Source organism: Rhinoraja longicauda, chromosome 23 (assembly GCF_053455715.1).
Source record: "Rhinoraja longicauda isolate Sanriku21f chromosome 23, sRhiLon1.1, whole genome shotgun sequence".
Taxonomy (NCBI): domain Eukaryota; kingdom Metazoa; phylum Chordata; class Chondrichthyes; order Rajiformes; family Arhynchobatidae; genus Rhinoraja; species Rhinoraja longicauda.
Genome location: NC_135975.1, coordinates 13,040,879 through 13,053,742, shown reverse-complemented (window position 1 = coordinate 13,053,742; position 12,864 = coordinate 13,040,879). Strand labels below are relative to the sequence as shown.

The 12,864-nt window shown below is 42.4% G+C and overlaps 1 protein-coding gene across 4 annotated transcripts in view; it reads right to left on the bottom strand.

The window, feature by feature from the left end:
- Positions 1 to 12,864, bottom strand: part of sbf1 (SET binding factor 1) — a 131,021-nt gene that overhangs the window by 43,933 nt on the left and 74,224 nt on the right. For all 4 annotated transcript variants that reach the window (XM_078419652.1, XM_078419654.1, XM_078419656.1 and 1 more), the window contains exons 5-14: positions 12,460 to 12,570; positions 11,424 to 11,529; positions 8,758 to 8,890; positions 8,271 to 8,379; positions 7,452 to 7,565; positions 6,277 to 6,354; positions 3,121 to 3,234; positions 2,236 to 2,364; positions 1,620 to 1,718; positions 996 to 1,200 (exon numbers count right to left, since the gene is read on the bottom strand). In XM_078419652.1, coding sequence (XP_078275778.1) covers positions 996 to 1,200; positions 1,620 to 1,718; positions 2,236 to 2,364; positions 3,121 to 3,234; positions 6,277 to 6,354; positions 7,452 to 7,565; positions 8,271 to 8,379; positions 8,758 to 8,890; positions 11,424 to 11,529; positions 12,460 to 12,570 — 1,198 coding nt within the window. The remainder of the gene's footprint in view (positions 1 to 995; positions 1,201 to 1,619; positions 1,719 to 2,235; positions 2,365 to 3,120; positions 3,235 to 6,276; positions 6,355 to 7,451; positions 7,566 to 8,270; positions 8,380 to 8,757; positions 8,891 to 11,423; positions 11,530 to 12,459; positions 12,571 to 12,864) is intronic.

The following is a 12,864-nucleotide window of genomic DNA, read 5'->3' as shown; positions in this document are numbered from 1 at the left end:
AGCACTTTGTATGCCCTATCACTGGGATGTAAACTACCCAAGCAAAATATGAGGTGCTGTTCCTCCAATTTGCGCTGGGCCTCACTCTGACAATGGAGGAGGCTTAGGACAGAAAGGTCAGATTGGCAATGGGAGGAGGAGTTGAAGTGCTGAGCCACCGGGAGTTCAGGTAGGTTAAGACGGACTGAGCAGAGGTGTTCAGCGAAATGATCGCTGAGCCTGCGCATAGTCTTGCCGATGTCTCGGCGTCGCTGTTCCAGGTGTCAACTTCACTACATAGACGAGACCAAGCGCAGGCTCGGCGATCGTTTCGCTGAACACCTCCGCTCAGTCCATCTTAACCTACCTGATCTCCTGGTGGCTCAGTGAGGCCCAGCACAAATTGGAGGAACAGCACCTCATATTTCGCTTGGGTAGTTTAACCCCAGCGGTATGAACATTGACTTCTCTAACTTCAGATAGTTCCTGCTTTCCCTCTCTATCCCCTCCCCCTTCCCAGTTCTCCCACTAGTCTCCAACTACATTCTATCTTTGCCCCGCCCCCTCCCCTGACATCAGTCTGAAGAAGGGTCTCGACCCGAAATGTCACCCATTGCTTCTCTCCCAAGATGCTGCCTGACCCGCTGAGTTACTCCAGCATTTTGTGTCTACCTTCGATTTTAACCAGCATCTGCAGTTTTTTTCCTACACAACTTTTTCATGAAATGGCTGTGATCTTAAATTCACCACTAAAAAGAACAGGCATAATTATGGCTTTCAAAAGCAAGAACTGAAAGGAAAATTGCAGGCTACGGGTAAAGAAAAGAATTGGATAGCTCATACAAAAGTTAGTACCAGTTGGACACACCAGTACGAGTCTCCATCATGCTATGAAGATTCTATGATTCTTAAAGTTCACTCGTTCCTTTATACCCAAATAATCTATATACATGCAAACCCCAAACCCTAGAACTGCAGAGATCTCACAATGGAGCCAAGCTCCCTGGCACACTCACCACTTGGAGGTCCCATGGGCACTATGCACTTCATCTCGGCTTTAACAGCAGGTGGAACATTCTTTAGTTTGGCTGTGGCCTGGTCGATAATCCACTGCACCATGCCCTCGTCCAATTGAGGGAAGGTGCTTCGTTGCAACTGCAAGTGGGATCCCTCAGTTGGTTTCTGTATTTTGTGCATTGCAACTGCTGGATAAGGGTTCTCCTGTTGGAAGGGCAGAGGTGAGATGATGAGCTGGAGCATTTCTGACAGTGCTCACACTTGTTACTGACTGCATTCCCTGCATTTTCTTAAAAGGCTCAAGCAATCTCAAATGAAAGGCTAATGAAGAATCTGTGAAAGCTGCACATTCTGCAACTCCTTGTCCATTGAGTCTGGATTCTTGTTAAGGTTTCAGAGGATAAATATTCCAAAACTGAAATCCTAAATTAAATTTTCTTTTCAACAACCCAATAAATACTGATATTAACTGCAATTTTAAACAAGTAAGTCATCGAAGCTGTAAAAAGATCACAACCAAATACAAACTTTCAATTCCTGTCAGATGTTATCTAAAGTGTCTCCTATAAGTGTATACAAAGTTATCACATTAAGTAGTAACTGTTTTCCAACTGAAGACGTACATTCCGGTGAAGCTTTTCCGATATTTCCTTTACGTGTTTCAGAACCTTCTGCGGGTTTCCCTCTTCTGATCGAATTCTCTCTATTTCATTTGCTACCAACTGTAAACAAAATCAAAGCATGTCACTCCTTAATCTCAGAATCAAAATATCAAATGAAAGCACAGCATTGAGTTATGGGGTCTGCAATGGACCAAGGGACATCTGCCAACATGAAGCAGCTGCCCTGCCCAGTGAACCTCTTGCACTCAGGTGGGTGGGGGCTAAGGCAGGATCACTTTTATAATCTAGTTGGGAACGGGTGTGAAAGGATTAGGACAAACTGTTGTTTCTTAGCACATTTTATAGCACTCAGTTAGAAGATCGTGGAGGTTGAGACAAAGGTGTAGTTCATTCATCAATCTGTTCTTAATTTGAGGTGTGAGTATGATCAGAAAATGAAACACCAATATCAGGGCTTCTGATAACCTGCCATACTACTGACAATTAATAACCCCAGAATCGTGATCTTGCACTTAGACAGTCCAAGCAGTTACTTTCCAAGTACAAAAATTACAAACCCACCGTTACAACCCATCATTCATAAATCACTCAAACTGATAAATTAATTGGCAATTACCTCATCAAACAAATCACATGCTCGATATGGGGAGCCTCTTTCTGATACGAATCCCGCAAAAGCCATTCCATCAAGTACTTTAATGAGTAAGTCATCATCCAGCAATATTCGTTGGGCCAAAAAAGCCACCTGTATCAGCACAGAACAATAGTCATAGTCTCATTCAATGTTCCAGAAACAACTGTGACATCTTACCTTGAAGATACTGTAATTGTTTTTCAATGAACTGCAAATCATCCCAAAATAATAGTAAACTTACAAGTAATATTTCCAGCCTGCACAGGCATAACTGTGAAATAAACCTCACCAGTATACTGCATGATTATTCCTAACCACATAGTCACAAGTCTGTGGGCTTACCGCCATCCCCCGGCTCTCAGCCCCAGGAACTCACTACTGAACCTTTGGCTTCTGACACCAGGAACTCACCACTGAACACTCTGCCCTGGCACCAGAGACTCACCACTAAACCCTCTGTTCCCGTGCCCCGGTTCTTGGCACGAGGGACTCAACTTCGCCCTAGCTCCCAGCACCAGGGACTCATGGCTGAACCCTTGGCTCCTGACTCCTGGAACTCGCTGCTGACACCTTGGCCTCAGGGACTCACGACCACCCCTAGCTCCCAGCACCAGGGACTCACCACTGACCCGAGCCCCCAGCACCAGGGGCTGAAGGCTATCTTGCACTATGTAATCATTACTTAATGCTTCTGCCAAGAACTGTAAAACAATGCAAGCTATGCAATCCTTGTGCAACATATTAAATTAAATGTACATTATGTGTACTATGTGATCACTGTTGTTCATTCACATTTGTGTGATATGAATTCTCTTTGTAAACTTTCTGTATTGTCCGATCACTCTTTACTACATGCACCCTGCATACCTTGTGAAAACGAATTACTGGCTCAGGATGAACACGAATGATTTGCAGACTCCAACGGTATCCTTGAAACAGTTGTGCAAACAAGTGCAGGAAGACAGCTCGGATTTCTTTATCCTAGCAGAGGATATAGAGCAAGTTAGGTAACATGAAACTAGCCTTAGAGAATGGATTACATGCACCGAGGAAACTACCAGTCATGTAGAGAAGGTGCTAACTCCACAAAACAAGACCACCACAGGTCACGGTCACCCGAGGTACAGTTGAGAGGGACCAGCATTATCTGTGCCAGCTTACCTCCCATACCATATTTCAAAATGTTACTTTCAATGTAATTAATATAGAGTATTTTATAAACAGAATCTGCAGCTGCCACGTTGAAAGAAAAGCTAACTTGGCTCTACTGTTTTACAAACTACAAAAGAACCTTGCAAACTCTATTTGTATCTTTTTGCACTACATGATACTTAATTTTCCTTCGAAAAAAAGACTCACTTTTAATTTTTGTGTCTCCCTTCTTACCCTAATTATACAGAAGGAGATTGCAGGGGTTGCTGGTTCAATTAACAACGCACTTTAAATCAATCAGATAAATCAGTAAAATAGTAAAGAATACAGGCTTTAAAATGTAAAATTAAGGAGCAAAGTGTCATGACAAGGTCTCAATATGGAGAACTTTCTTGGCAAATCTGCAGAATTCTTCAGAAGACTGTTGAAGGTCGTGAAGAGAGTGTATTTAGAGAAGGGGTCAAGCAGTGTGTAACTATACAGAATGACTATTTATTCAGGGTATGGTTGAATCCTTACTTGTAGAATTAGGGTGAGAGGCAATTCCCAAAAATAGAGAAGCAATGATTTGATCAGAAGGGAAAGGATACTCAATGGATAACTTAATAATCACTTTGTCTGTAAACTGGTATATTAAGGAAATGAAAGAGTGGAGGAATTGGTCAGAAAAGTGGATCAAAAAGAGGTTGAAAGGCAGAGCAGACTTCAGGACCATATAACTTAGCTCTGTTTCTATCTCTCAAGCTTGGTTCTATAAAATTTAGAAAGAGAGGGAGGTACATAAAACTTAAATTACATGTGATGAACTGTTTAAAACAAATCTTATGTACAGAGGAAGAAGAATGTTTGAATTATATTTTAAACACCATTTAGAATATTGTGTTCAGTTTGGTTACCTCAGTTTAGAAAGTATGCCTTGATCATGGAAAGAATAGGCATACTGAAATTAGGGATACCAGTTACGTGAGATTTTATTTAAATAGATAGATTGACATTACAGCTCTTCCATTATAGCAGGTAGAGTTATGATGTGACCCACTAAGTGCACATAACGGTCAAGGATTTTAATTGGAGTAAATGTTGAGGATGTGCTCTCGGCGGATATGGAACTTGTCTGGCGGGCTACCTTTAGACATGGAGACTAAAACTGAGTATGGCAAAAACAACCACAACGGCCTCTCACCTGAACAACAAGGAAGCTCAAGGCCAGCTAACCGTCACCCTCAATGGGTCACCCCTACCCTACAACCCATTTCCTACATACCTCGGGGTGAAACTAGATCGGCAGCTGACCTACAAGCAACACCTTGAAGCTCTCCGGTCTAAAGTCTCGGCACGGAACAACCTCATACGTTGCTTGGCCAGATCGTCATTGGGGCGCCAGGACATCTACTCTTCGAACCAGTGCTCTTGCACTCGTGTACAGCGCCGCTGAGTACCCTCAACGACAGTTCCATGCGGATCATCACTGGCTGCCTACGCCCTACTCCGACGGATCTCCTGCCGGTGCTCGCAGGTATCACACCCGCCCAGCTTCGCAGAGAGTTCTTCACTCATAGGCTGATGTGCAAGGCCCCATCGGACGCCAAACATCCTTTGCAGCACCTCGCCCAGGATTCACAGCAACTGGGACCTCAACGCCTGTCATCTCGTCACCCTTTCTCCCGTCATGCTCTGTGGCTCCGGTTTCAACATACTAGGAGCATGGAGAAGCAGCTGGGAACAGACATCGCGACCTCCTCAATTCACTGTCGCACTGAACACCACAGCCCCACCCGGCTCGGACATGCCCCGCAAAGAGTGGGTCGCCCTAAACCGGCTCCGCACATGGGCCGGCCGGTTCAATGCCAACATGCATCATTGGGGATTGCATTCATCAGCAGCCTGCGTGTGTGGAGCAGACCAGCAAACAGCGCACCACGTCATTTTTGACTGCACTGTCCTCCGTCCCCCTGGTGGAGGGGTAGACCTCATGGGCCTTGACCACAGCACATTGCACTGGCTATAACATCTGGAGGGCGTTACATAATTTCTGCTGCCTCAAACGCAAGAAGATTGGAGTAAATCTGGAATTCCCTTTTCCACCTAGTGATGAGTAACCAGGAAGAATAAATTTAATGACCAAAAGCAAAAAGATTTGAGACATACTAAAAGCTGAAGTTGCCAGTGTAGAGGGGAAAATGAAGTGCTTGCTGAAAATCTGAAACATAAATGCTGCAGGAAACACAAAGATCAGGTGACATTTGCAGAGAACGATAGACCACCCGTCAGTTCTGTTGAGAATGTTATAGGATCTATTATATGAGCTACTTGACTAGATGGCCTATAGGCCATATCTTATCTAACAAAGCAATTAGATTTTTGTTAATTCAGCAACATTAGGATGCCTCATTGTAGGTTTCCTGTTCGGTCAGCAGGGTAAGGATTAATCCTCGACTGCGGAGTTAGTATTTAATTAGGGCAAAGGTCAATTAGTACGTAACTATACAGAATCACTCGTTATTCAGGGCAAGGATTTAGCCCTAAATGTAGAATCACTATTTATTCAGGGTGGGAGTTAATTATCAAATGTACGGAAGTAATGTTTTTATTAATTGGGAATGGTTACACAATCTATAACTTGATAGTCACTTTTACTAAAACCCTGAGGAAGAGTTAATCACCAACTGCTTATTCAGGGCAAGAATTACTCTGTGTAACTGTACCAATTCAGATGAAGGGTACTCACTAAATTATACCAAATTGGATTGCTCCATGGGTTACTGCATGCAGAGTTGCATGATAATGATTTTCCAGTAACCAGCCAACAAAATCTTAAAAATATATATATTCTTATTAATTTTCAAATGTTATCCTCTTTTATTATCATACCTGGAATTTCATTGACGATGCTGACATAGAGGAAGGTGGGAAGGCATAATCGGCATACTCTAACTCTGGGTCCAAAACCTACGAGAAAGCATGGAGAATACTCATTTAAAACAACAGCTAAATGTAGAATCCTTAAAAATCTGGCAATCAATTTTTGCCCAAGATTCCAGCATCTGCAATCTCTTATGCCTCTGTTTCATCATTACAAATCCATTGCCCTTCCACTCAATTTCTTTATTATGCCAGTTGCTGCTGCAAAAGAACCATGTCATGAGATACAAAGTTAGAGTCAACTCTAGCATGGTAAAAGCTAGTAGAATTTCCCATATTTACGTACATGTAAAATTAACTTAAACCTCTGAAAATGTGAATGCTCAACATGTCCTAGGATCAGAAATAAGCCACATAATTATGAATGAAAATAATTGCTGCATTTTAATTACAGCTAGAAAGCTTTGTCAAAGAAACATACCTTAAAGTCAATTTAAGATTTATATGTTTGTAAATTTATCAATATCTTTATGGGACAGTGACAAAAGCAGAACTCTGGAAGATAAGGCATTTTTATCAATATGGATCAATAGTCAAGACCAGTTAATAGAGATAATTATACACCTTAAACCAAAGGTTTATTCTGTGAATTGCAGTCGGAAAAAGTAGATAAAGCAATGAATTATAATGAGTTCCTGGACTACACTCTCACAGCAATGTACATCCTAACGTTTATACTTTTCAATCACCAAGTGAATGTGAGAGATTCCAAGTAATTCTAATCCAGTTACTATAGGTTCACTACAACGTGTTGTATCCACAAATAAACCATGCAACATCTGAATTACATGGAACATCACTTCTATTAGGATATGTGCCATAAAGATGTTTTTACTCCCCAAATGCATCCCTGTGACACATTACCCGGTGATTAAAAAAAGATCATTAATGGTAGCGGGAAGGAATGAATGAATGAATAAGTTTACTGGCCAAGTATGCATATACAAGGAATGTGCCTTGGTGCTCCACTCACAAATGACAACACAAACATACAATTAACAATTAAGAATAAAGCATAAACACATCAAAACAATAAGGATACACCATTACAGTCTAAACATGTGGGTGAAAATAAACCAGAGCAAAAAAGAGACTACAGACTTTGGTTATTGAGTAGAACTTACCATGCAAAGCGCAGTTTGCGTCTGGATCAGGTACGGCTCTGGCAGAACAGAGAGGTGGATACACTCTGGGATTACAACTGTGCCACCGTCTAGATCAGCCACAATCACATCCAACTGGAGTCAAAACAACAGTGAAAAGTTGCAACTTAACTCCAACAACTCAAACATATCTTATCATTTCATTCCTGCATCACTAGTCGCTTACATACTAACTCTGTCAACCAACGAAGCACATGCCCCTCTAGCATCGCACATGCCACCATCGCAGCACTCGGCAATATTACATTTCAACTAAAGCAACAATCAAGTTCTTTAGCTTCCACCCCACCCCGGCCTTCACATCCAGCTTGAATATTTTTTTTCAATTTCAGGTAATCCACACCCCTGTGTTTCTTTCTCACTCCCCCCATTCTCTCAGGTATCCCCTCCTTTGGTTAATCCTTTCCATTTCTGCTTTAATTCCCCACCTGGCTCTGTCTGCCCACCACCTGGTTCTACCCTTCCCCTGTACCTCTGTATACTGACTATCTTTCTTATGCCTCCTCCCTGTGGCACCCCCAACCCTCAGCCAGTCCTGATGCAGGGTCTGGACTGGAAACATCCACATATCCTTTTTGCTTCCACAAATGCTGCTTGACCCAATGAATGATTTCAGTTGATTATTCTTTGCTCCAGATTCCAGATTGTAGTCTCTTATTTCTCAATATTAAATTTCACTTGGGTTATAGGTGATCATTAAAATCATAAGGCCCATATACATCTGTGAACTGTGGTATCAAGACATGATCACTGTGAAGATTTGGAAAGTACTTCACTCACCAAGTCCTGCATATCTGCTCGGAAGGAAGAGTGAATTCCAATGATGAATGGGGTTGGGCTGCACAGCACTTCAATTAACTGTGCTGGTAAGATTGGAATATAGGTAAAACTGCAAAGAAAACAAGGTCCATTAGCAATAATCCTAAGAAAAAGAGGTTCTCCATCCAATTCACAAAGAGGCTGCTGCCCATCGTCCGACAGCCATACACGTCCAATTTCCCCCAGACCATCCCTTGCACTCAGGGTCTAATGGCCCTCGTTTTCCTACTAGTCCCCGCCACAACCCCCACCACACCAACATGCATTCAAAACACATTTGCTGTAAACCAAGCATCCAAGTGCTTGCAAGTGTACATGAATGGTATAATAACCACACAATTGGAAAACTAATCTCACCATCTCATTAATATCACATTAATACCCAAATTTCACACAATCCTGAAGTGCCTTTGCCATAAACACAACAGCATTCCAAGTGCCTAATTACCTGTACTTTAGAGGGAACATGAGAGCAAGAAGTGCTCGGCAGGCTTCTGTCAGCCTTTGGTAACTGGAGGACAGGAACAGAATCTTGTGTTCGGTTAGGGCAGCACAGAAAAGGTCCAATACATTGTTAATACCTTGGAAACAAAATGAAAGGAATAAAAAATCAAATCTAAGTTTGGAAATGGTGAAAAATCTAGTCCCATATCCATTACATTATGGAGTATATGATAGTATCTGTTAGAGACATCTTATCAAATGTTCTTTATAATAAACTAGGTCACTATGCCTGGCTGGTAGCATTGTGAAAGTAACATCGACATGATTGCTCTAACCAAATCGGGTTTTAAATGCTTTAATGGGTTGAGGGCAACACTGGCATTTAGTAATAAATATTAATTGTTCTTGAGGTGATGAAGAATTGCCTTTTTGAACTGCTGCAGCGTTATGAGGAAAGCAGTTTCAGAATGTTGATCCAGCAACCAGTATTTCCCAGGCAGGACTATATGGGATTTGTATATGCATTTGAAGCTGTTATGAGAGAGACAATCTTAGGTTTATGTGGTGCTCTTGAAGTCTTTGCAGTTACTGTGGTGCATCTTGTATATGCTACTCAATGCATCCACATAGAGAATAGGTCATGACAGAAAAGGAGAGTGGCGGATATTTTTGTCCCAGAATATGCTGGATTTGAGCATTAATGGAGCCACAGTCATTTACACACATGGTCAGTATTCCACCACCATCCAAACGTATGCTTTATGTTGAAGGGATGATGTTTAAAAATTCTTGGGGAATTGCTCACTGCCTGAAGATTTTGTGGTGTGAATGTTATTTATTACTCAAATCTGGCTGTAGCCAAGTCCAGCTGTACAAACTGCATGCAGAAACAAATGCGTCATAATCTGAACCAGTTTTTGGGGAGGGAGAAGAGAGTGGGTGGGGCAGCAGAAAACAGCCAAGACATGTTAAAAGAATGGTGACAGCCCCAGTGGAATGAAATTGGTGGAGAAATTGCTGGCAGATACAGCAAACCTCTGACAACATGAACATTTATTTTATTCCTTCCTTCACACTCACTTCAATCCTCCTTCACTCTGTCTTTGTGGGGGTTTATACATTCTTGGTTGTTAATATCTTGGAGTTACAATACAAGTTAATTGTTAACTCTTTCTCTCTAGAGATGCTGCCTGGTCTGTTGAATGCTTCTAGCTGTCTTTTTTAATGAAAAGATTATAGTTGCCAGCATTTTGCTCTTGTCTGCAGTAGTAGTGAATGGTTCCTTTCCAGTATCTTTTCCATGATGGAAAAAAATCAAAATTTGATGTTAATAACAAAATCATGAAATGTCACAAGTAGCAAAGATTGAATGATGAAACTAGAAAAGTTAGGGTTGCCTTAAAATAGAGAAAATTAAAAGACACTGCAGGTGTTCAGAGTCACGAAGACTGTGAACAAGGACAAATTATTCCCAGTGACAGTATGCCCATTCATCAGATTTAAGGCAATAGGCAATCAAAGAGTCAACACAAAAAAAATTATGGCAATTTATTGCAATCCAGCAGACATCATCTGGAATAGTGGAGGAAACAACTAACTTTTCAAAAAGTATTGAACGCAAAAATCAGTAAGATTATGGGGACATACTGGTGATTAGGACAAATATATTAAACCACGAATGGGGCAGAGAGTAACTGACACAGGTGGTGGCAGTGCGATGGACAGTGTGATGGATAATTAGCACCTCAAGGAAAATGGAAGGGAGAGCATGCGTGCATGCGGGAGGGTAGAGTTGACCATACACCTTCAGGGTGGGTGGGGTGTGAGGGGAAGGGCACATCTTTGATGGGCGAGCACATGTTTTTGACAGGGCAATGCACATTCAGTCTGGATGAAGGGAGTGAACAGCATCATTGGTGTGGGTGGAGGGTACATCTTTATTGGTTGCGTGGGGTTTGATGTGGGTGAAGTGAGCATATACGTTTAGAGTGAGTGGTGAGAATGCACCTTCTATTGGAAGGAAGGGTGGGTGGGGAATGGATACACATCTTCAGATCTTCAAGGTGAATCAGCAGCTAGCTGTACCTTAATGGTGAGGGGAACGGGTAAGGATGGAATAGGGCAAACAGACTAGGTGGGTATTGGGGGGAGCATCACACACCTTCAATGGTGAATGAGGGTTTGGTAGTGGGAAAGCGACTGGGAAAACTGCTTTCAGGAACGAATCCTCATCTAAGTTTGCGGGTATGATATAGCTCAATACCGCCCCCATAATATCCATAGATATCCATGATATCTAGTTGAACTAAATTCTCAGAATAATCACATATGGATTGATACAACACACAGGGTCTTCCTTTACTCATTCCTTGCAAATATTGTTTTAAAAAAGCATTATTTAAGGAGTATTATTGAAGGATGATTGAGGCAGCTGATTAGTACTGGTATCAGGGGTTATGGGGAGAAGGCAGTAGACCACGTTGAGAGGGAAGAATAGATCCGCCATGATTGAATGTCAGAATAGAATTGATGGGCCGATTAGCCTAATTCTGTCCCTATAACTTCTGAACTTACTGATGAACTGGCTCAATACAGTGCACTCGCAGTATCAATGCACACGCATAATCCTGCTGTGTTGACAGACGTAACATGTGGACCACAAATACATACCTAATTGTTTGAGGAATAGTGCAACACTGCAACCAGTGACTGGCAGCGCATCATTGATCGGGGTTTGTATCACTTGACGGTCTCCTGCTCCGAGTGAGATTGTTCTCTGTGGAGGATTCAAGCAGAATTTGCAAGATTTTTTTTTTTTTACAAACATTCTGAGTGGCTTGATTAAGTAATTTTGCTAACAAACAAAACATTCCCTTTCCAAAGGAGTCTAAACATAAATGTTCAGAGACCAGGACAAAATATGAACTGAAGGCTGCCCAATGACTCCAGCATAAAGGTGACCACCAGGTGGAGCCAGCAGATCACATTCCCATGCCACACAGCCATCAGTATGAACATGAGAAATGACGAAGGATCTTCAAAGCCTGTTCCAATCTTCAATAAGATCAATAGTAATCTTTTGTATAACCCCATCTATCAACCTTTAATCCATATTCCTTAACATTCTTGACAGGTTAAAAAAAATCATTCATTCAAATTTAAAATTAGAAATTGAGATATCAACTACTATTTTCACTGAGTACATGGGGAATTGTGTTCAGTTTTGTTCACCCTGCTGTAGGAAAGATGCCATTCAGTTGGAACGAGTACAAAGAACATTTACAACGATGTTGCCAGGAGTTGAGGGCCCGTGTTATAAGGACAATAGACAATAGGTGCAGGAGTAGGCCATTCGGCCCTTCGAGCCAGCACCACCATTCAATGTGATCATCGCTAATCATTCACAATCAGTACCCCGTTCCTGCCTTCCCCCCATATCCCTTGACTCCGCTATCTTTAAGAACTCTATCTAGCTCTCTCTTGAAAGCTTCCAGAGAATTTAATGATGATTTCAACTTCTGGAAGTCGAAACTTCAACTTCCAAAGGCCAAAAAGTTTAAAAACAAAAGAGGAAATGGACAAATTAAGAGCAAATGCACATAATGAATAACAGCAACAAAAAAAATGCACAGAAGACAACATATGAGAGAGAAATGCACATAAGACAACAGAAGATGAGAGTAAGAAAAATCATGCTCAGACAGACCTGAGACCCTCCTGTGATGGGAACGATGCATGTTAGCAGGTTCCCAATTACCGTCTCCAATGGAAAATCCAGGCAGTCAACATAAATGGTGTAGATCAGTCCGAGGCAATTCTGTAAGGGGGAGAGGGGGAAAGAGGGAGGGGGAGGGAAGGGGGGGGGGGGGAAGAGGGAGGGGGAGAGGGGGAAGTGCAGAGAGGGGAGGGGAGAGAGAGAGGGGGAGAGAGAGGGAGGGGAAGAGGGGGAGGGGAGAGAGGGGGAGGGGAGAGAGGGGGAGAGAGGGGAGGGGAGAGAGGGGAGGGGAGAGAGGGGGTGTGAGGGGGATGGGGCGAGAGGGAGGGGGAGAGAGGGGGAGAGAGGGGGAGGGGGAGAAAGGGGGAGGGGAAGAAAGGGGAAGGGGGAGAAAGG